This window comes from Anguilla rostrata, chromosome 3, assembly GCF_018555375.3.
Source record: "Anguilla rostrata isolate EN2019 chromosome 3, ASM1855537v3, whole genome shotgun sequence".
NCBI lineage: Eukaryota > Metazoa > Chordata > Actinopteri > Anguilliformes > Anguillidae > Anguilla > Anguilla rostrata.
Window position 1 is genome coordinate 26,910,610 of NC_057935.1, and position 22,584 is coordinate 26,933,193.

The following is a 22,584-nucleotide window of genomic DNA, read 5'->3' on the forward strand; positions in this document are numbered from 1 at the left end:
TTTGGCATCAGTGAAGCACCTCACCTACATTCCCTACATGCATAAAATGACAAAGCCACCACGTAGATTTGCACACAGGTTTGACATAGTTTTATTTTGTAAATTTACATGGTTGCAATCAATTTACAAAAAAGGAAAATCCAGAATTTCTCAGTGTAGTTGACAGAAAGTCAGTCTTTCATCCAAGATGAGAAGGTAGGCCTACATATGACTAGGAACCAGTGCATGCATTCTTCATCTGCAGATTGGACCATTATGTTTCAAACTAGAAAATAAATCCTCTCTGCAACTTCACAGCAGTCATCATGCTTTTCCACTGTGCACGGCAGTGGGTGTGTGTCTGCACGCCCATGAACACAGTGGCAGATGCTTAACTGACATGCATTTAATTAGAATTATAAGCACGAAATGGAAGACTAGAGAATGCATTTCAGAGCCACGAAAGAACAGATTTCCCTTTGCAAATGTAGAACAAATTCATTAATGTACTTTATTTCAGGTTCCAACATGTTATCTGTTGATACAATTCTGTAAAAAACATAACAGACAGGATGATATTATATATCTCCACTCCCCCTGGCTGATCAGGCAGATGCCCACACACATGATGCAGCCAAGAGTTTGCTGTGTGATAGTCACACAGACAATTTACACAACAATCACTGTACCAACAGCACAGGGCATATTCTGGCTTGATGGGTTTAGGATACCATATTTATAAATGTCGTTTGAGTTTTGACATCAAATTAGTGAAACAAAGAGTCATGCTGCTGTAGGAACTTGACATTTCTCTAAGTGACAGCAATCTCACACCTCTACCTTAAAAACTCAGCTGGAATCAACAGATACGGAAGTGTACTTTTAACATATATAATTTTTATAGTCCCTTTCACTGATCCAATGGGTATATTAGCAAAAATTTGGTATTCTATCAAGACTTTTGAAACTGAACAAAAACCCATATATATATGCAAAGGAACCCTGTAACAAAATTAGAACAGGCTGGCAAAACGAATACACACCTAAATCAGTTTGCATCCCCATACCAAATGACAAAACCAGTTGCTCAAGTATTGCAAGCTGACATCCTGACTGCTACCTCTAAAGTCAATTCCCCACTAAAACTTAAGGCTTTTGCACTGAAGCACATTGAAAAGAAGCAAATGTCAGTTTTAAAACTGCAGTGATGGTTACATCATGGGCTACTGTACACTAAATGTAGAGCGGTCTTAAATGAAGTGTGTGATCAAATCAGCCCGGTCATTTGGAGAACAACAAACAGAACACCGGCAGCTCACAGAATGCTAATATCTTCTATCTGCCACTGTCCAGGGCATTTATTTCTGCCGTAAAAAAGAACATGGCTTCAGACGTCGTGTGATTCTTCAAACTAGTGACATTTAATTAAATAATGCAAAATTTAATTTGAGAGCGATTTGGTTAAGCATGACCAAGGGAGGACGGGGGCGAGAACAATGCGTAAGATGTGTGGGTGTGAGCGTATTTTCAGGGCTTCCAAAAAAAAAAAAAAAAAAAGAAAAGAAAGAAAATAAAAGTTGAATGCATAGTTGTATTTAAACCACCACTGGTAATTTGGCATAGAGAAAGCAGTTTTCCAAAATTATGAAATACGGGTGTTTAAAAAAAGAAAACCTCGCCAGACATTCCTCAAACAGTAAAGAAAAAGAAAACCATCAGTGGGAAAAAAACAGATTTATAGAATTAATTCAGGAAGGACATTTCACTGAAGCCCATCCATAACAGAACAGCTGGATGAGCAGAAAGCACTATTACAACACCAGAATTATATCAACATTCATTCAAAAAATATGAATCCCGCACACGCTATACAAAATATAAAAAGAAAACAAATAACATCGTACGACCCAAATCCAGTGTCACCCCTTTAATCCCAGACATCTCCACACTCCAAAGCAGTACAAACACACTGGCACACTGAATTGCACGCCTTTTCACTACAGTCTTACACAGCCTGCATCCTTGCATGAGGCATATCAAGACCAAGGGTGCGGGTGGCCTCACAGCACAGTTGAGATCACTTTCGACAGAAATAACGATGGCAATGAAACTGAACTGTGACCGCTTGCACTCTGCTGTGAGTGCAGTGGATCCATTAAGGACGTGGAAGGGAGGTTCAGGTTCATTGCCAGGGGAGGGCCCCCTTTGCCCCTGTGCACCTCAGTGCTCGGTGAATCCGTTTCGTGCACACCCTTCACGTGGCACGTCAGCGCTTTAAGATTGTCGGCTCATTTCCTCACTCATTCAGCCACTGAATTTGAAGAAAGAAAAAAAAAAAAAAGCTTCCTTGCTGTGGCTCTAATCCAGGGCTGCCCAACCCTGTTCCTGGAGATCTACCGTTCTATAGGTTCGCACCTCAACCCTACCAAAGCACACTTCATTCAACAGCTGGGGACCTCGTTGTTGAGCTGCCAATTAGTAGGATCAGGTGTGCCAAATTAGGGTGGAAATGAAAACCCACAGGATGGTAGACCTCCAGGAACAGAGTTGGGCAGCCATGCTCTAATCTAATACCAAGATATTTGCCGATCATTAGTGTGGGTTTGTATTTTTTTTTTTTTTTACAATTTAAAGGAGCAACTACAATGCCTTCCCATGGGGAGCCTTCTAGATAAGTGGCACTAAATTTGTCTGTCTCATAAAGATATATAAAGTTGAGAGCAATGTCAGGTTTACAACCACAAGAGGCGTTTCATGCACACAAGCCAATATATGCCAGTGGAGCTTCAGATAAATTCTATTGCTTGTAAACCAGAAGATTTTGGACTGGTGTGATAGAGAAGAGTGCGTTGCTCTTGACTCACAACTCTAGAACGTGAGCTCCTTCGACAACAAATCACTCAGCCAATCACATTAGTTTGATATGGTTGTCATACTGTAGTGTGGCATTTCAACAGGAATCGTGGGACACCACCTGGAGGTTTAAAAGTCCTTGGTGGCAGAAGTGTGTTATGTAGACACATGCTTGTTTTGCTTCCACGTTACATTATGACCTTGAAGGACAGATTAATTTCCTTGTCAAACAGTCCAACACTTTACAGGAACACAAAAAAAAAAAGTCATTTTCACATTACAATTATGTAGAACATAATTCAATGATCGCAGAACTGTTTCTCTTTTATTGTTAGTCAACGTGTTACAAAATGAAATGGAACATGACAGAACATATGGAAAACCCAGGTTGAGCTGAGGGCGGGGCGGGGCGGGGCAGGGCAGGGCTGGCCAGGCGGGGTAGAAGGGTGGCGCGACGCGAGGAGATGGCGGGGCGGGGGCGGTGCAGATAGTTACAGCGTCGGAGGCTTCAGTCCGTACTTCTTGGCCACCTCAGTCTGGGCGTAGGCTGCATCGCACAGCGAGTACAGGTGGGCCATCTCCATCTCAGACTTGGCCAGGTTTATGGCCTTGTTGAACATGTCAATGGCCTTGTCCAGGTTGCCTCTGTAAGGGTGGGGGAGGCATAGGAAGAGAGCAGCAGGCATTTGTTAGAGCTGCATGATCAGGTGGCAGTGTGGTATAGCAGGTAGGGAACCGGGTTTGTAACTCGTGGGTTGCATGTTCAATTCCCAGGTGGGACACTTGACTCGTTCTCCCTTTGAGCAAGGCGCTATACCTGAATTACATCAGTAAAACATAAATGCATTGCTTTTTTTTTTTTTTTTTTTGTTTTGTTTGTAAATGTCTGCTGAGAAAGAGTCAAGTGGCTTCAGTGAAATGTAAATACAAATAACACAGATGCAAAGAGGAAGGTGTGACGTATGCAGTATTGTCACAAGTGGTTGGTTTTCATACCTCTGGCCAGTACTGAAGGAGAACTAAGGCTCACCTTTGGACTTCAATGGTTCCCATAGTTTCGTAGGCGAAGTCGCACTTGTTGTCGATCTCTATGGCCTTGCTGATGAGCTCCAGACCCATGTCCAGATCCTGTTTCCACTGGAGCTGCAGGAGACTGGAGAGAGAGAGACACAGATGCACACACATGCACACATACAGGCACAGACACACATACAAGTCAGTTTCTAATTTAATCAAATAAAGGAATCATTCATCATTACAATTTACAACTAATGAAAATACTAATTGACCTGATTAATTAGAAATCCTAGGATGTGAACATGGTGCATTTATTCTTCACGACATGGTTTAACTAGCATAATGTTTCATAACCGTAAACCAATGGGTGTCAAACTCCAGTCCTGAGTTTTCCTTCAAATCAGCAGCCAATTTTGGTTTTGAAAAGAAGGTGAATGTTCTCTTCAGCCAACCAGTCACTAAAAACGAATCACCTGTGTGCTGAAACAAATCAAAAACCTGCAGAAACTGCTGCCTTCCAGGAATAGTTTCAACACCACAGGGGTAAGACATCCCTTAGACATTTTAAAGAGTCCAATTAACACAAAACAGCCAACAGCTGTTACAATACAGGGGATGCAACTGGGACTGGAACAGTACAGAAAGGGAGAGCGAAAGTGTGGAAAGGCAGCGGCGCCAGCGGCAAACTGACCCTTTGTGCACGTATGTGGTGGCGTTGTCTGGCTCCAGCTCGATGCACTTGTCGTACATCTCGTCAGCCTTCCCGAACTGCTGCTGGTCAGTCAGGGCCTGCCAGGCACACACACCGCGAACAGCGTCAGAAACGCACGGCAGAGCTACGCTAGCACAGGAGTAAAATTAGCATTTATGTTCACAGTCACTACTGCGGTAGAACAGAGATTTCGGTCGGTCGGTCGGCTAATTCGATTGCTCCAATAAAGCCACGCTCCGTCAGAGCTGGAATCAAATGGAGCGCAGCTGCATTCCAGCGGCTGAATGGGTTTACAGAGCTTAGCATTTTATCTCTCAATGACCTGCCAATTTGACTCAATCTGGCAGTGAAACCCGAATGTAAGGATTGGTATGAGGATAGGTATGTTCTGGGTTCCCAGCATGCCGCAGTTTTAAACATTCAGTCGGTTCGCATCGTTCTGACAGCATCACTTTTTCCAAATTGAAAGCGCTGCTCGCAAAGTATCATAAATCTAAGGATAAAACTCCATATTCATAGAACAGACGCCAACAGGAGAGGGCGCCCCTATCTTTGTACTACAGAACGTGAATGTTAATAAACGGGGAGACTGTGTGGCACATTCTGCAGTGTGATCCCATCTGTATCTGTGAACCTTTCCTTTAGAAAATAGAATCACATTTTCAGTTACAAGTTTTATCTCAGAAAAATGTCACCATATGTTTCGCTCTCTCTGCTCTTAGATTGCTTAATTGGTGATTGGCAGTGGGATGAGCTACACCTGTTCCAAATAGACTGCACCTGATAGACTCTAGTATATATACTACAGCCCTGTGATCCTTCTGGAGTCCTCTACACAGACAGGCCTGGAGGATCACCCCATTTGATTGCTACCTAGTCTTTATTACCATTGTACTAATTCATTCATTGTTGTACTGCTACGTGGTGATACCAAGCGGCCAAAACCAGACTTCGTTTTTGAAGCTCATTTCCTGGTGTTGTAGTTCCTGGTTGCTCACTAGCGCCACTACGGATGGCTCCAGTATAGGTGTTTTCATATCCGGTTTCCATGTAAGTCTACGGTACAAATGCGATCAAAATACAAAGTCAATAATTTTTTCTCACAAGAACAAATAGTCATAATAGGTGTATTTTATTGGTCTTATGACTGTCCATGGGTCGATTTCATGATTTATTGCGTCATTTGGGCACAGTGCCAATATTTGTTCTGGACCAATGAGGTACAGCTTGCGTCACTTCCGGATTACTGCGGAGGACTGAGCTATAGTAGGGGCTACAGTCTATGGTCACTGGGGTGGGCGGTGGCGTCTCTTGGCCTTGACATTGCGGCGCCGGCTACGGTCCGCCTGTGCTAAGTCTGAAAATGCAAGCATCCCATTTCGTGGTGATTTAATTATGGCGTGTGCTATTTACAGCTGCACTAGACGACCATAAAATAATCCTCCTCTTAAGTTTTTCGGTAGCCGAGTCATTTTTACTATTTCCTTTAGCCTACTTAACCAAATAATTAGTTGGCAGAAAGCGTAATCAGCTTGCTATATTTGGTAGTCCAGTAGTAGCCTATGCTAAAACAGTTCGCAACTTCGGCTACCAAGCCATTTGACTAGCTAGCTAACCTTAACCGGCAAACATTCAATCTGTCAGACGTGTTTGGCGGCTTGTCAGTCGTGTACATTCCGTAAATGTCTACCTGGGCCATGCTTCAAGCATGTGACAAAGCTACTATAATCCCGATTTTGGGATAAACACTTTCAGTTTCACGAAGCGAATTAAGAGTCTCAAGGTTCATTTGCTGAAATCACACACACAGAATTTAACGAAATTAACCATCTTGGCATTTAGAAAGGAATATGTTTTTAGCATTTAAGAGACCGACAAGCTAGGCATTTAAGACAGTGGTTCTCAGAATCGGTTCTGGGGGCTCCTTGCGTATATTGGCTTTTCTCCATTGGTTTTGATGATTTACAAGAAAAAACGATAGCCTAATAATAATTAGAAATTCAACGTAGGCTACATTATTTTTGTCTTCATGCACCAGGTGGAAAACTTGCTGTACAAAGTGCGTTGTCATATTTACACGCCTGCAGATCAGTTATTAAAATACTTGGTAGATTTGTTAATAACCGCTGACAGTGTTAATTTTTATTCGGTAGAAAGTGATTTGCGAACGATCGGTCAGCTAGCGTCACCCAGCAAGTGAACACCACAAACGGCGATGGAGTAGCTAGTAGTAGCAGTTACTGGCTCATTAACTGACTGGCGAAAACCTACGACGATAACTTGCTCGGTTAACAGCAGATCTACCAGACAGTTATACGAAAATTAGCCTAGTCAAATCACCAGTAGCCTACACATCTCCGATTGATTGACCATCAGTGTAGTCAATGTTCTTCCCCTGTGGTTCATATTGCTAATGCGTGAGCTAACCACGGATAGCCTACCTAGCTCACTGGCAAGCTGATATGCTAGTTAAGCATATTCGTTTTGCTGAGAAACATGAATTGAAGATAACTGAACATAGCCTAATTGTATTTTTAATGTCATACATATAACGTGATTACATGACAGTACAGTCACGGATGGAAATTAAACTCCGTAAACATCTGATAATATATTTTAAAACATAACGGCAGACAGTCAGCTAGCCTCGTTCAGGTTGATGGGCTTTTCCGCACCGGACTGTCAATCAAATTGTAAAAATCACAGAGCGGCTTTTAAACTCTGTGGTTTTGGCTCCAACTCCAAAATGGCCGCGCCCGCCATTGAGCTTCAAAACGTATTTTCGGAGACCCACGGAGAGTCAATGGGTGACGTCACAGTAGCTTTGTCCATATTTTTTTACAGTCTCTGGGTGATACGTGGATACTTGTATTTATCTTCAAGTGCATTGTGAAACTTGTCTATTAATTCTGGATTAAATCATTATTGTTGAATCTCTTGTTCGACTCCATTTTATGTTGTGGTTTGCCTGTGGCTAGCCGTAACAGTCAGGTTTATCAAACGGCTGAAGTCCCGTAGCGGCCCTGGCCTGGGTGCGGGTGCGGGTGCGGGTGTGGGTGCGGGTGCGGGTGCAGGCGGGGAGCCGCGAGGGGAAGCGCGTACCTGCGCGTAGAGCGCGTAGCCCTCGGCGCACTTGGGGAACCTCCTGATCACGTCTTCGAAGCCGTCCATGGCCGTCTGCACCTGGGAGGGGTTGCTCCCCGTGTACGCCTGGCGGTACTGAAACGCAGAGCAGCGACAGACCGTCAGCACGTGTTAAAAACGTGGTTATTACAAGTTTATAACTGCCCTCCTCTACTCTCTATCCCAGCATTACAACAGTTTATAACTGCCCTCCTCTACTCTCTACCCCAGCATTGGGAAAAACTCAATTTCAAATCAGCCAATACAGCAAATGAATTGAAGTTTAATTCATGAATTTAAAAAAATTATTTAACACGAATTGACCTCATTTCTCAAATTTACTGAATGGAAAGTGATCTTGTTCCTGGTACAGATAACTAATGGGTTTTAAAATATTTTTAAAAAAATAAATAAATAAAAAAAAAAATAAAAAAACATGCTTTGGCTTCTAATCCAGAGGTTGCTGGTTTGAACCCCAGGCAGGACACTGCCATTGTAGCACTTAACATGGTACTTAACCCAAGTTGTACATGTCAAACTGCAAAAATTCTACAAGTCCCTCTGCATAAGAGCAGCTGGTAAACAGAAGTAGTGTAATATAATGAAATGGAATTGACCCCAATGCCTCTTTGTCCAGCTGGAAACCACTGACCAGTTCAAACAAGCCAGTGACCAACGGCTAACTGTCCTTCTTCCCGAAACCACTACCTGTGAGGGCAGCTGAAACAGTGTTACGCAGAGATGGGGAAGAAGCAGTGGTGCCCCCTGGTGGTCACTCACCAGAGCGAAGCACTTCTGTGCCTGGGCCAGTGCAGAGTCGGGCCTCAGGCGGATGCACTCGTCAAAGTCCCCGACGGCCTCCTCCACCTGGTCCAGCAGGATCTTCAGCTAAAGGGACAACCCTCGCGGTTACGCTTTCCACATGGCTGCCTGTCCATCCGCGTGTGTGTGTGTGTGTGTGTGTGTGTGTGTGTGCGTGTGCGTGTGCGTGTCTCTGTCTGTGTGCATCCGTGTGGTGAGCATCTGGATGTAAAATGCAGCCCTGTATGATAACTATGCCATGTATACCCATTACTGATTCTGCCAATAGTGGGAGATGTGTAAATTGTGCGACCCGGACTTCTGAATAGTGTACTTCTTTTGTCTCAATGGGGCAAAAATATATGTCTAGAACAAGCCGCATTTGGGCCCTTGGCCAACCTTTTGAACAGATTCAGGCATAAATCGATTCTTGTTCTCCTCAAAAGATGCTGTGAATGCAATTCAGAATAGTCCTTGCTGATGATTTATAATTTTTCGGACATCGGGACAGCAAACGAGCGAAGTGCCGACGGCTGTGAAGCGAGCGCGGGGGAGCGGGGCCGTACCTGGCCGCGGTGGTGGTAGACGTCGGCGTTCTGCGTGTCGATCTCGGCGGCCATGTTGAAGTCCTGCGTGGAGAGATGCGGCTGCTGCTGCTGCATGTACATGCTGCCGCGCTTAATCAGCGCGTTGGCGCGCAGCTGCGGAGGAAGGGCGCAGGGCGGTCAGACACGCGCTCACTTCCTCTCATTCACAGCACTTCCTGCGCGTCTAGCACGCGGTCTTTAAAAGGATAGGTCACTTTCTGGCATTTGTTGATAATATTTAAGATTTAGTTTTATGTTCTTGACTAGTCCTGATGGCTTTCACTTGTGATAACAAATATCAGAGATATTTCTGGAGGTATATGATGATTTTCTAGATGTACAATGGCTGACACATGAGCACTGGTGAGTTTGTAGTCTAAAGCAAGATAATACACTTCAAGTAACTCCAAAGTAGCTGGAATCTTAAACTCCTGGAGGGCTGGTGGATTTTCTGTGATCTTCACCAATTAAGCGTCATTTAAGTCTCTGACTGGCCAAGTAGTCCAATACAAGGCCTAAATCAGTCGCTGACCAAAAGGGTTTGAAAAGAAACCGAACGACCTGCAGGCACTGCAGCCCTTCAGGACAGGAGTTTAAGACCCCCAGCTGCAAAGAACAAACAGCACGGCAGCGTTTTTCGTGTAAAAGTGGCCACAGGGAGAAACGTACTAACTGAGCAGAGATAACTGACAGGGCTGAGCAGCAGCCCGGTTACCTTGACGTTGGCGCTCTCCATGTTGATGACCTGGTCCAGGTCGGGCTGGGCGGCGGCGGCGTTGCCGATCAGCAGGTAGAAGGTGGCGCGCAGGAGGAGGGCCTCGGCCATGTGCTTCCCCCGGGACTCCACCTCCTTGGTGCACTCGCTGATGATCTTGTCGTAGTTCTCCTCCTCCATGTACTGCTTGGCCTTCAGGTAGCCAGAGCTGGGGAGGGGAGGGGAGGGGAGAGATGACCATGGGGAATACTGACACTCAGACACGCTGCCCTGCGCGAGGGCTCTCCTGCTCCGCTCGCCTGCTTCTGTAGGGCGCTCCTGTGCTCCTGAAAAGGAGACTGGTGGGCAGAGCTGGGAAGAGCAGTCTGCAGTTGAGTGTTGTGCCATGTTTAACTCTCTTTCTCCCATTCTAGTGTGCAGTGTTTGCTTGCTTGCCCTCTCTCTCTCTCGGCATGTTGGTTTACTCAAAAGTTCTTGCGTGCTACAACATTTGCCGTGATACTTTTCACTCACCCCTGCATATGAATACACAACTGAGCCTACAGACTTCCACAGCTCGTGTTTTTCCCTTCAGTTTGAACGTTTCTGTTGAACTAAATATGTCCCCTGTAGTTTCCCTGTGTGGTCTGCCTCTGGCCATGGCCTTGTGAGCTATGTTGTGACGCACGTCTGCACTTTGTGTCACCCATCATCCTTTGCGGTGCGAAGCCTTCTATGGGGCTTCGTGAAACAAGAGCAGCGAAAGCGCTGGAAAGAGCGGCGAGCGGCTGACCTCTCCGTGACCTCCGCCGCCTCCCCCTCTTTGTCTTTGTCCTCGTCATTCTTCTCTCCCTTCTGCAGGGGCTGGGAGATGATGTCATCGGTGAAGGAGCTAAAGTAAGACTTTATGAACTGCGGGGAGGGCATCAGAGGCTCACGGTTCTGCAGAGAAAGAAGGGAGAAGGAAAGAGAGAGAGAAGAAAAAGGGAGAGGGGAAAAGGGGGGGGGGATTGACAAGAAAAGGGCAGAGGGAGACCAAAAAAAAGTAAAAAACAGGGCAAGCATAGAGAGAAGGAAGAGGGGAAGGGAGAGTGAGAGCAATATAAAGGGGGAGGGACAGAACGTGTGTATATGATGAGAGGAGGTGGGAGGTGAGAGGAGGTAAGAACCATTCACTTCCTAAGGACATCACTAGCAACAACTATACAAGGACAAAATTTTACTGTAAACAAAACAGTCCGCAGCAAAAGTCAATAAAAGAGTGCCTGACAGAGAAATTACAGTACGGATGAGTAACAAAGCAGATATGGAAATAATTGCAGACATCCCTATTAGGTTTTTAACAGCAAAAGCCACCCACACAGAAAGCTTCGAAGCAGGATAAACAGGACTAACATAGTTTACACTAATGGGTTAAAATATGGCCCTGGCCCTTCAGATCCGCATTCAGATCTGCATTTTGTGCTCAGCACTTTTCGTGTCACCATTTACTGGGCAGAACCCTCCCCACGGGCCTTACGGTGCATGTCCACTGCAGCGTCGAAAGCAGCGCGGTTTGACGCCTCCCATTCGTTTCCTATGGGACAACCGTCAATCGGCCCCGCAATGCATTCTGGTAGCGGCGCGCTGAAGCGACGGGTAGCAGCGCGACGAAAAAGTTGAGCGGAGCTCAACTTCATTGCAAATGAATCCGTCGAGCGCGTTCCATTGAGCCAATCAGGTGAAGGCTGCGCTGTTGCTTCTTCAGCCGGCTAGGCAAAATTTTGTTTGTTAAAAAAAGTTCCGCGCATTTTGAGGATGGAGGAAAAACCGATAATTTCTGTAGCTGCATTCCCAGTGTTACACGAGGTAGAGAGCAGCTATTACTAGCTTCTTGTTGCGGTCCATGGCGGGTTTGTAATATATTGGGATGTCACCTGGATTTAAAATCGGCGGCGAATTATCCGGTTTGACATACGATAGATAGCTAGCTTGTTAACATGGTACTAACTCCGCTAGCCCTAACCCAAAAACTTAATAAAATTTTTTTTTAAAAGTCAGTTATACTTGGAGAGTAATGTTAATTTTATTCTGGTTATTCCACTGCTTTGCAAGCTTATTAGACAGAGTATATTGTGACGCTCCTATATTTACACGCGTTGCATGACGGGAACACATTTTCAGCAAGACTTCGTAACGCCCACCAGCGGCCGCCACATGTTGTTTTTGACACGCCCCCAAGCAGCCAGGCGACGTGAAGCGACGCGTCGACGCGCGATGTCTGACGCCGCAGTGGACACGCACCGTCAGCCGAAGTGTGAAAGCCACACGTCGCCCAGCATCCTAAATCGGGGCTGCTCGACCCCAGGTCCTGCAGGCTGCAGGTATTCGCTTAAACCACGCGCGACACCGCCAGATTTTCGCGAATGAACTTCCTGACCCGAAGAGGTAAAGTAACCACTGAAATCTGGCCGTCTGCTACAAGGCTGAAGGGAACGCACGCAGCTGCTGCAACCCGCAGGACCTGGGGTTGAGTGCCGCTGCCTTAATATTTGTCGAGCGACACTTTTTCACAAGTCCTGTGCGATAAAGCATAAATGGGCCTGTTGTGTTTTGCGCCTTGCTGGCTCACTGGGAGCACAGAGCCGGTGCCCCCTCGCCCCCGCCCCGCCCCCACCCCCACCCCCACAGTCTCAAAACGGGGCTCCACCACCGCCGGCCGCGACACGCCGCGCTCCTCACCTTGTACTTCTCTTTGGCTTTCTCCTTCCCCAGCTGCTTCAGCACCTTGTCGGCCAGCAGCATGCTCTGCTGGTTCTGGAAGGCCTCCAGGATGCACACCGCTGTGACGTCTGGAGAGGGGGAAAGAGACGGAGGTGAATACGTGAACGCGCGTGTGTGTGTGTGTGCGCGCGTGCGTGTGCATGTGTGTGCGTGGGCACGTGCCTGTGTGTGTGTGGGCGCGCATGCCTGAGAGCGAGAAAGTGTCAGTGTGCAGCTGCATCCCTCTCTTACATCCTCGTCACTTCCAGCAGACCAAACCAGAACAGGTCCCAGCTGGAGTGCTACTGTTCTATCCTACATACAGTGAGCTGCTTGGGTAAACGTCAAGCTGCATGAAACTAATAAAAGGGGATATCCAAGCTATGCATATTACCCTGAGTAAGGCTGCTTTGACCCAGAGGCATTTAACATTTTAAAACATGAGTGTACTAACAACGCTCTCGATATGATGGTGAAAATATAGACGCAACTTCATCCGGTTTGGACCCCCACCTTCTAGGCATTCCTTCTTCTTGTCCAGCCTCTCCTGCGCTTTGGCCCGGCGGAACAGGGCTTTGACGTATCGCGGGTTCAACTCCACCGCCCGAGTGCAGTCCTCCACCACCTCCGCCCACTTCATCTGCAACACGCCGCGCAATCAGCGCACAATCAGCGAGCGCTCGTACACTGAGACGCGCATGTACGCGCACGCGAGAGCGCACACAGCCAGGAGGTACACACACGCGCACTGTCAGGCACACACACACACACAGCCCGGAGGTGCACACGCGCGCACTGTCAGGCTCACACACAGACACATACACGCTCACACACAGACACATACACGCACACACACAGACACATACACGCACACACACAGACACACACACGCGCACACACACACACACAGATAAACACACATACACACACACAGCTGGGAGAACTGTAATCCCTTAACACTGGTTATTTACACTGCCCGACCAGTTGCTAGCAAGCCCTGCTCATTGACACAGCCAGGGTTTTTCGCCTACCTAAAATTCAAGGTCTCAGACTGAGGCGTAGGCTACACCTGAGCAGAGACAAACCTTTTCGCATGGTGACCACCGTGAGCTCTCCCACCCCCTCAAATGCAGAAAATAAAGCATTGCTAAGTAGACTTTTAAGGGACCGTAAACAGATCATGGCGGCCCGTGTTTCGGGGGGGTACTGGTCCTACCTGCTGCTCGTAGGCGGCGGCCCGGTTCTGGTAGAAGGTGGACAGGTCTCCCTTCTGCTCTTTGGGGCAGAGGCTGATGGCCTCCGTGTAGCACTGGATGGCCTGCTCGTACTTGCTGGCCTTGAAGTACTTGTTGCCCTTGTTCTTGGCACCCTGGGCCCGGTCCAGTGGGCTCTGTAGAAGGGGGGGGGGAGGGAGGGGGGGGGAAGCAGCAGGCGGTCAATGCTAACGCAGCCAAAAGAGAGTGGGGACGTCACACCCAAAACGCAGCTGGACCGCTGCCCGAGACGCAGCATTGAAATTAACTGCCAAAAATACATATTCAACTGTTTAATATGGTGTAAGTTAAAAGGAAATGACAAATAAACTGGTTCCACCACACAATTAATTTCTCTCTAAAAAAATTATGTTTTTCCACCACAAGTGGTGTAACCAAGCATAGGCATACTTGAAATTTCCCCCTACTTTCCACAAATTAAAGTAGCAGCTAAAATGCATCAGCAAATTTATTTTTTATAAATGCCATTTTTTTAGTAACAGTAATTTCTTTGTCAGCTATAAATTTGCACAGGGAGGGGGCGGGGGTCGTAAAGAAGCTTGAAAAAGAATATTCACTGTTCACAGCTAAATTTCTTGCATAAACTGAGGAGTCCCCAAGAGAAGGAATAACAGTCAACAACATCATTAAAGAGGTATGACCACCACAAAATTGTGGATGATTCGTGCAAGAGATTAAACTTCACAATCACAATAACACTTATCTCTTCCTGGAAATCAAATTTTGCATGTCTTAGTCATGGTGTGATGCAATTTTTATATCATCCAAAAGATTCATGCAAGCAATAGGCTTAAACATTCTTCCTGTACTAACAGCATTACTTTTGATCCCTGAATATGAACCACAAGCTCCTGTGAAGAGAGGCCAAACAGCAAACTGGTCGTAAGAGCATTTAGGGGAAAAAAGTGGAAAATGTTACCATAATTAAAAATAAAACTGGTATTTCAGCCATTTGCTTTTATATTGCTGTTATTATGTAATAGGGGCAGATGCATTGCATGGCTTAACTAAGGCTTCTTCTGTACATTAAAAGATTTCTTCATTTATTAAGCATGCCAGTTCAGAGAGCAGGCCACAGAAGTCCATCAGGGAGAATTATGCTCACAAACACAAAACCTTGCTAGGATTCACAGCAGAGTGCTTTTTAAGCTGACACAAAAGTGTGATTTTTCCCTATGACGTCACAGATTACTGCCAGGCGCATCAAGCACTTATGCCAGAACCCCAGTTTACCATTCTGACGACAGGAAACAAAGCACTCAGTTACATTTCGAACGATCACCAGCTTGCATACTTTAACACCAAGACTTTCACCGTATCCAACGAGAGCAGGAGGAAGCACACGCACAGCCCAAACTCCCCGCGGCTGAGCGAGTCTGACGTCTTCAGAACAAATTACAAGAGAAAACGGCATCGATCGCCAGAGCCAGGTTACCCGTCATCCGTGACAACCAGCCCATAATGTTCCCACTGTGTCTCTCAGCTCATACTGAACACTAGACTCAGAATAACTCAGATTCCCAGGTAATGATCTGAACTGGACTGCACCCGAGCTGGACTGCAAACAACTCCATGCTGCAGACGGAAATAAGTGCTCATTGGTTTAGAAAATCTAATTCCAGTAATAATCTTGAAAAAAATGCCACCACTCCAAATTAGCACTCCTCCCATGAACAAAAATTTCAGTTAAACATGTGTTTATTAATGCAACATGCTGAGGGAGCTTTAAAACATTTAACCAATGTGTCATGTGCCATTTCATCCTGATGGAGGCTAGTGAGCTGACCATGTCCAAGTAAGCCAAAATATGCCAATATGACTCTTTTTTAAAAATCCCTTCCATGGATGGATTTACAAGTTTTTGAAAAAAGAATACCTTGGTGATATTTTTCAAAATTAACAATTTGAGCAGACCCATTCCAAAGAGCAGCGTCGACACCCCCGTCATACTGCCACACCCACTCCAGCAGTGCTCCTGTCTGCCTCGTCCTCATATACTGGAAATTCTTTCAATAATTTGCTTTGAAGCAACAGACCAACAAAAAAGTTTTGAATGTAGCTTTCATTATTTAACAATTATTAAAAACAAAAAAGTAAACCAGTGAGCGCAATTTCATTATTGAAAATCTTGTGTGCCGACTCTTCCTTTAAAACAAATCTGAATGTTCTTCCTAGGCTTTCTACAGTTGCATCACAGAAATCAGCTTTAAACAGCCTACACTGTGGAACGGTAAGTAAGAACAAGGTATCAGAGCATACTGATCCATCAGCACACTATGACCATAAAAGGGAAGAGAACAAGGCATTTAACAGCTCAGAGGGAACCACATAATGCGTCGTGAAGATCTAGTTAAGTTAGTAAATGACACTTTTCTGTAAGTTTCCCCTACAAGATACAGGTGTGTTTTCCACTCAAAGCATGCCATCAATAGAAATGTTAACAGCAAACTACTTTGGACAAAATCAAAAAACAAGGATCTATAATGTCAGAAAACAGCAGCATCTTATAGTAAATGAAAGCCCCGGACGCTAACATTAGCAAACACACTACAGTGATTTGAATTCAATGATTTCAATTATTCAATGGTGGCTGTTAGTGTGCTTCCGGTAGCTAATTTTGCCCATGTCATGTTAATGCAAGTCAAAAACTGCTTTTCAGAGAACCCTGTTTCCTCTACTTTCTCATCAGTTTTCTTCCCATTATATTATTCATTTGCATAGCAGGCTATTAACCGGAATAGCACGACTCCCCTTTCCATTTCTTATTTACAAATCGCCAACCACATTGTTGGGTATTTACAGGTATCCTGCTACACACCTGGATAACTGAGCAGCTTCTCAGCTGCTAGGCTTCTGGCTCTAGGCTTCAACAAGTGTCATGCCTCGGAACTGAACCTGCAGCCCCTGGGTTATAAACTCAGCAACACGCGCGCACACGTGACAGACACGGCCACGTCACGGCCACGTGCAAAACCAGTCACTGACACATCCACGCCGGCCTCCTGAGGAGTGTTTCTGATCTGTCAAACAAGTGTTTGGGGGCGTTTCTTTATTATGATCAGAATTCTTTGGTCATCAACTGTAGACGGCCTCCTTGGCCTCCCAGGCTCTATGCGATTAGCAAGCTCAATATTGCTCTCTTTCTTCTGAATGATGTTCCAAACTGTTGATTTTGGTAAGCCTAAGGTTAGGCCTATGTCTCTGAGTTAAAGAAATACTCAGCCTCATAATGGCTTCTTTGACTTTCTTTTGCACAGCACTGCTCCTCATGTAACAGATTCCAAAGGCAATCAAAAGCCTACGATCAAGACTCCACACTGAAAGCTCTCACACCTGATCTAAGGGAGCAATTCAACACACCTGACTTATCAGAAACATACGTGAAGTCATTTGAAAATGGGGGGGGCTATGTAATCAAACGTTGTAATTTCTACACGGTGAAATCAAAACATATTAAAAAACTCCCTTTAATAAAAAGCCGAGAATCTGCACTTTAACTACATGTGAATCGTTTGATTACAAATTTAAAATTGTGGAGTACAGAGAAAAAATGTTTTTGTCACAAAGATTATAGAGGGCACTGTATGTGGCACGGGAAAGTAAAGGCAGGTGAAATCCTGGTGTGTTCTTGAAACAATGACGCCAATGAACAATGGCTATAATATTTTAATCTTCTATCGTTCCATCTAGAAAAATGTTCTATCGTTTTGAGTTAGAAGTTGCAACAGCTTGTTTGTACAGAAATGTCATTTTTGTCTAATCAGACACAGGCAGCTGAACTGTAAAGCCTTTTTTGTCTAAAACACAGTTTGGTGACAAAATATTGATAGAAATGAACATCACTAAAAATTTTAAGTAGAGAGACATTAATATCACAAGAACATTGAGACTCCCTTCTTCACACCCATAGATAAAACTAAAAATGATGGAGCAGCTCATGCCCTATTTTATCTAAAACATTAGCTGGATGGTAGTTTTAACCAGTGTGATGACAGCAAAGACGAATTATTAGACCCAACATGCTTCATCCATACACTGTAATAGGTTTCATCACTTCATCCTATAGCTGCTTTAAGCAACAACTTGTGCTCACAAACAAACATGGAAAGAGGGAGATCACAAAACGTAACAGCCTTCTCTCTATTTTCAGAGATTTTTGTATTATTCAGGTTTATACCTGCAAAATAAACCGTAATTTTGCCAAGAATTTTAGACCTTGACTGTTATTAGGGGCCAATTTAGGATAGCTCAATGCTAACAATTTGGGATGACCCTACGTGCGACCACAAGCGCTGGACCAATGATAGGGAAGCACCAAAGACCCTGTTCATGGCAGGGAAAACCCTGCATGCAGGAGACATTTATTAAAGATGTGAATCCCATCCCCTCAAACTAAATCCCATTGTTGCTCCGAGACAGTTTGTCCGCCGTGAAAGCCCAAGTCGGCTGTTGAGGCTGATCCAGAGATCAGCGTACAGGGCACTATGGATTAGGCAACAACGTGACGGTAAGCCCTGGTGACGGGTGTCCGTCTGCATGTTCCCGTCCATGTGGAAGAGTAAGCCTCTCTACCACACAACACATCTATGTACAGGAAGCCACAGCTGGCAGCTCTTTACAAACTGACATAACCGCTCCTTCAATGAGGCTGTGAGCCTGCTGACAACACTGCCAGAGACAGAGAGTAACCAAGAGAGATATATATCGGGCGGATGATAAAATCGGCTGATACAGGCCTTCCACAGAAGCATCTGTATCGGGGAAAACACGCCAATAAAGCACCGATAAAGTACACATGGACATGACTTATTTTGAATGATAGGCACACACAGAGGGTGCTGCTAACTGACTTCACTAATATGAGGTATCAGAGAGTCCATCTCACAGAATTCTATGGTCCATCTGATATCACACTGAAAACATACTGTGATTTAGAGACCTCTATCCCCTCCGTGTTAAAAAAAAAATTAAGTGAAGCACAAGCATCGCGCAAAGTATGAATTAGGCTTTAAGCGAGTCACAAGCGGCCTACCAGAGGCTAAGTTAGCATGCCAATGGCAGGAGCAGCCAGAGGTTCGCAGGCATTTTTGCTCCTCATTTTCTCATCCGCAATGCACGGATCCAGAGCATTTTCAGACAGATGTCCACTCATTCGCTGGTTTTTTTTTTTTTTTTTTTAATCACAAATTAGTTGGCAGGCTACTGTTGGACCTCCACTCATTTGCTCTTATTTGTAGCAAACAATAAATGCATTTTTAAACACAGAAACAGTGAAAATTATTTATGTCCCCAGCAAGAGAGTTTCTAGCACAACAGGGAACACCCATGAGGACCTCTGACAGGTATAAAGAAGCAATACTGCTAGTTTTATGTGTCACAAACTAACTGATAATATTGATGGTCAATGTTCAATGTAAAATGAAGATAATGTTAATAATATAATATTTTATTTGTATTATTTATTAGCTGCGACCGCAGCTCTATAGCTGTCTGTCGGTTGGTCCACAAAAGTGTCCCACTCCGTAGTGGCCACAGTTGTCGCACCAGGAGGCTGAAATCTGGCATGGATGTTGGTCATGAATGGAAGGTAGAGCTGAGTAACTATCAGGCCGATTGACCAAGAGGGGCGTGGTGATGGGCGTGGCCTACCACAAAAAGGCACATAACTCCCGAATGGATTCACAGATTTGCACAAGATTTTGTGGAAAGGTTGGTCACGAGCTTGTGTGAGAGTGTGTGCATGGATGCATGCACACATGGATGCATGCGCGTGTGCGGTCCCAGCTATTGCGGATTTGTGCTTGTTATTTTAATATTCTTAATAATAAAAAAGAACATTTTCAAAAAAATACACATTTAAAATGCATAATAATTTGATACATTTCATTTCAGCCATAAAAATGCTGCACATTACCAGATTCAGTGCCGTTGAGTCTCGATGTTAATCACTGCACCACAGTGCACAGAATATTCGGTCAAGGTCACAGAGTCAAAGTGCAAGCACCAGCCAGAAATATGACTCAGCATTTACTACTACTCCCAAAACCACTCTGAAGAGTTATTTTTCGGGATGCAGTTCTAGGGCCGTTATAATAACCAACAGTTGTCTGGCCATACTGTCCAATGCCTCCTTCGTTACATTCTAACACAGATGCAAACTAACATACACATCTATGGAAGTAGAGGAATACAGATTTAGTCCTTACTAATAAAAAATGTAACAAATTTTATTTGTATGACAATATGTTTTACGTTCTTACAGCACTTCATTATTAAGCATATTAGAGAACAAAGTCTCTGTACAGCCCTGCCTGTGGGTTTGGTTGGTAAAAATTTTTTTTATTTTTTAAACAAGCCGTTCAGATTACTATAATTCCGCTACTTTTTTATGCATGACATTTTTACATTTCTCTGGTCTACCCATTTTGCTTCATAAAATCAGGAATAATCGTAGTTTGTAGGCCCGAAACATGAAAATTAATTTTAAGCTAGTATCGGTAGATAGGACAGATAGGACCCCGATATTACCGCGACTTCCAAGTTCGTCTCCACCAATGAAAAAATCCCATTTGTAAGCAGCCGATTTAAGTAGTGTTTTAGTGGTGGCACGATTTTTGCCAAGGGGGTCAGACATCAATGGGTGAGACCGGTTTTCTTCTTACAACTAACATTCTCGGCAATGAACTTTGGTCCTACTGGCAAAACAGCAACTAAATGAACAGCAAGTAATAAATTACACATTATCCAGAGTTCGATTGAGTGCACAACACATGGGATTATAGAAAACATTAAATATGTAGCTCGCTAAATTAGATTGTGAGTTTTGCAACAGCTAGCATCATAATTATGATTTCACGAATTGTGCGGGGCGTACACAAGGTTGTACTTTCACTTATCTCGCACGTTATTTTGCACCTTACCTTGGCAATTAACTACTTAGCTGTATTACAATAACGAGTTAACACACTGACTTTTTTGAATCGTTATTTCGCAGATGTGGAATGGAATTCATTCGTAGCTAGTTGATTGGGGGCATGTCACATTATTGAGTTAGATTAGCCTAAAGTACAAAGGTGGTAACCTGTAACGTCACGAATTTAGGGAAACGTTGGAATACTGCATATTTCGTTTTTTTTCCAAGACACATGTCCTGCGAGTCCGCACGTTATCTTGCATTAGCAGGCTAACATTAGCTAATTAAGCACAAGACTGTCAAAATCTAGACAGCCCTGCAGCTTGCTAGCTCCACCTAGCCATCTAAGATGGCTAACCAACCTACGCTTACTAGCGCCAGTTAAGTTGCTAGTCTAAACCAATGACAAAACAGCTGGTAAACAGGTTAATCTTTAGCCGGCTAACGCTACATGCATGACATGCTGCCTGCTAGCCAACGATGGATTGCTGTGTTCCAGCAGTAGCAATAGGCATGTCCTTGAATGTATAAATTCGCGAGCATGGATGATTAGACTACAGGTAGGTAGCTAGCTAGCTCACGGGCTAGCAAGCTGGCTATCCATCTCCATTCCTGCTTAACAGGCTAGACAGCCTTGGTAAACGAACATTGGCATTAGTTAGCGAAATTGCGTAATTAAAAATTAAAAATTGTTAAAAAGGTTACTTCAGGATGTCTCACCATGTCCTGCTCTCTGGCAGCTCGGTTAGCCGCGCCGTCTTGCTGTGTTTGGCCCTGGACGGGACTGGCGCTGCCTTCTGGCGTTTTCCTCTCTCCATCGCGCTTGCTTTGCTTCTCTTTCGTTCGGCTGCGGTTCCACAGATATATGGCTCCGACCCCCAATACAATAGGAGTCCCCACCAGTAGCGCAAGCTGCCAACGGGGAAGACCGCTGCCTGACTGCGGCTCGACAGGCTTTGAGGCCGCCATCGTCTACCATGCAACAAGCAGAGGACGTACACCAGCGAGTTCACCGCCGACACAGAAAACGGCGAGGTCAGGGAATAAGCTAGCTATCATGGGATACTGGCGACGACAGCACAACTGCAACCGGGGCAATGCAGGAACTTCCTGATGATGTTTTCGTGTAAAAAAATTAATTACATTACGACCCACTCACCCGCGGTTTTAGTTCGTTTTCACAAATTACAGATTTAGTATTTTGTTATTAGAACTTTTCTAATTAGCGATTTATTGCAGCAAAATGTTGGCTATATAGTACCAGCTGCTCGTCTTGGGCTGATATTTTGGCAGCTATTCAATTTTACTGCCTTTTCACAAGCATGTTAGTTTGATTGCTGTAGAGTTAAGTTTATCATAATTTGAATTTTGAAAAAGTAATTGTCTGGTCACGAGTTAGGTAAGTTAACTAACGTTACCTCAAGCAGAATGAAATGGCACGCTTGTTAGCCAAACGAAACAGTTTGCATTTCCAATACTGAGGACAAAAACCCCATCTAGCGTATTCTTTATGCAAGTACATAACGGCGTTTTCTTTCTTGGGTTTCATGACGTTGGAAAGACAACTTTAATGGTGCACCACCATCTATTGCACTGGAGGGAGCAGAGCAGCGAGGAGGAATTCAAATCCTGGTCCTAGACCTGTCTCATAGGTAAAATGTAATTTATTCTCTGATTACCTGTCCAATGCTCAGTATTTCACTGATTCCCCATGTTATTGCCTCCACCTTAAAAATGTGTACTCCGTTTGTGAGGATATACCAACACTATGGTCAGATCATTAATGGGTCATTCTACAGAAACGGTGGCATTTAGAATTGCAACATGTCTTGAAATGTATTTCATTTTACTTAATCAAAACTTATTGTACAATATTAATGAACCTCCTA

General features: G+C 44.6%; 1 protein-coding gene across 2 annotated transcripts; it reads right to left on the reverse strand.

Moving 5' to 3' along the window:
• Positions 1–467: 467 nt before the first annotated feature.
• tomm70a (translocase of outer mitochondrial membrane 70 homolog A (S. cerevisiae)) lies at positions 468–22,199 on the reverse strand. 2 transcript variants are annotated; one of them, XM_064327020.1, is made up of 13 exons: positions 22,114–22,199; positions 21,416–21,667; positions 13,725–13,898; positions 13,022–13,148; positions 12,488–12,597; positions 10,560–10,708; positions 9,788–9,995; positions 9,052–9,186; positions 8,465–8,572; positions 7,664–7,780; positions 4,541–4,638; positions 3,863–3,985; positions 468–3,477 (listed from the first exon to the last, which is right to left on the reverse strand). In XM_064327020.1, the coding sequence occupies exons 2-13, from the start codon at positions 21,662–21,664 to the stop codon at positions 3,324–3,326; spliced, it is 1,752 nt and encodes a 583-aa protein (XP_064183090.1). In that variant the 5' UTR covers positions 21,665–21,667; positions 22,114–22,199; the 3' UTR covers positions 468–3,323. The 2 variants fall into 2 exon arrangements, with proteins under 2 accessions (XP_064183090.1, XP_064183089.1); XM_064327019.1 differs by having other exon boundaries at positions 21,416–21,805; positions 22,114–22,192.
• Positions 22,200–22,584: the final 385 nt, after the last annotated feature.

What these genes read in the sequence shown, in the direction of transcription:
- tomm70a (XM_064327020.1), bottom strand. Translation starts at nt 21,664, where the DNA reads ATGGCGGCCTCAAAGCCTGTCGAGCCGCAGTCAGGCAGCGGTCTTCCC. An exon ending in GCGGCGGAGGTCACGGAGAG is followed by an intron (nt 9,996 to 10,559) that starts GTCAGCCGCTCG and finishes TCCCCTCCCCAG; the next exon opens with CTCTGGCTACCTGAAGGCCA. An exon ending in ACCACATACGTGCACAAAGG is followed by an intron (nt 3,986 to 4,540) that starts GTCAGTTTGCCG and finishes CTCTCTCTCCAG; the next exon opens with TCTCCTGCAGCTCCAGTGGA.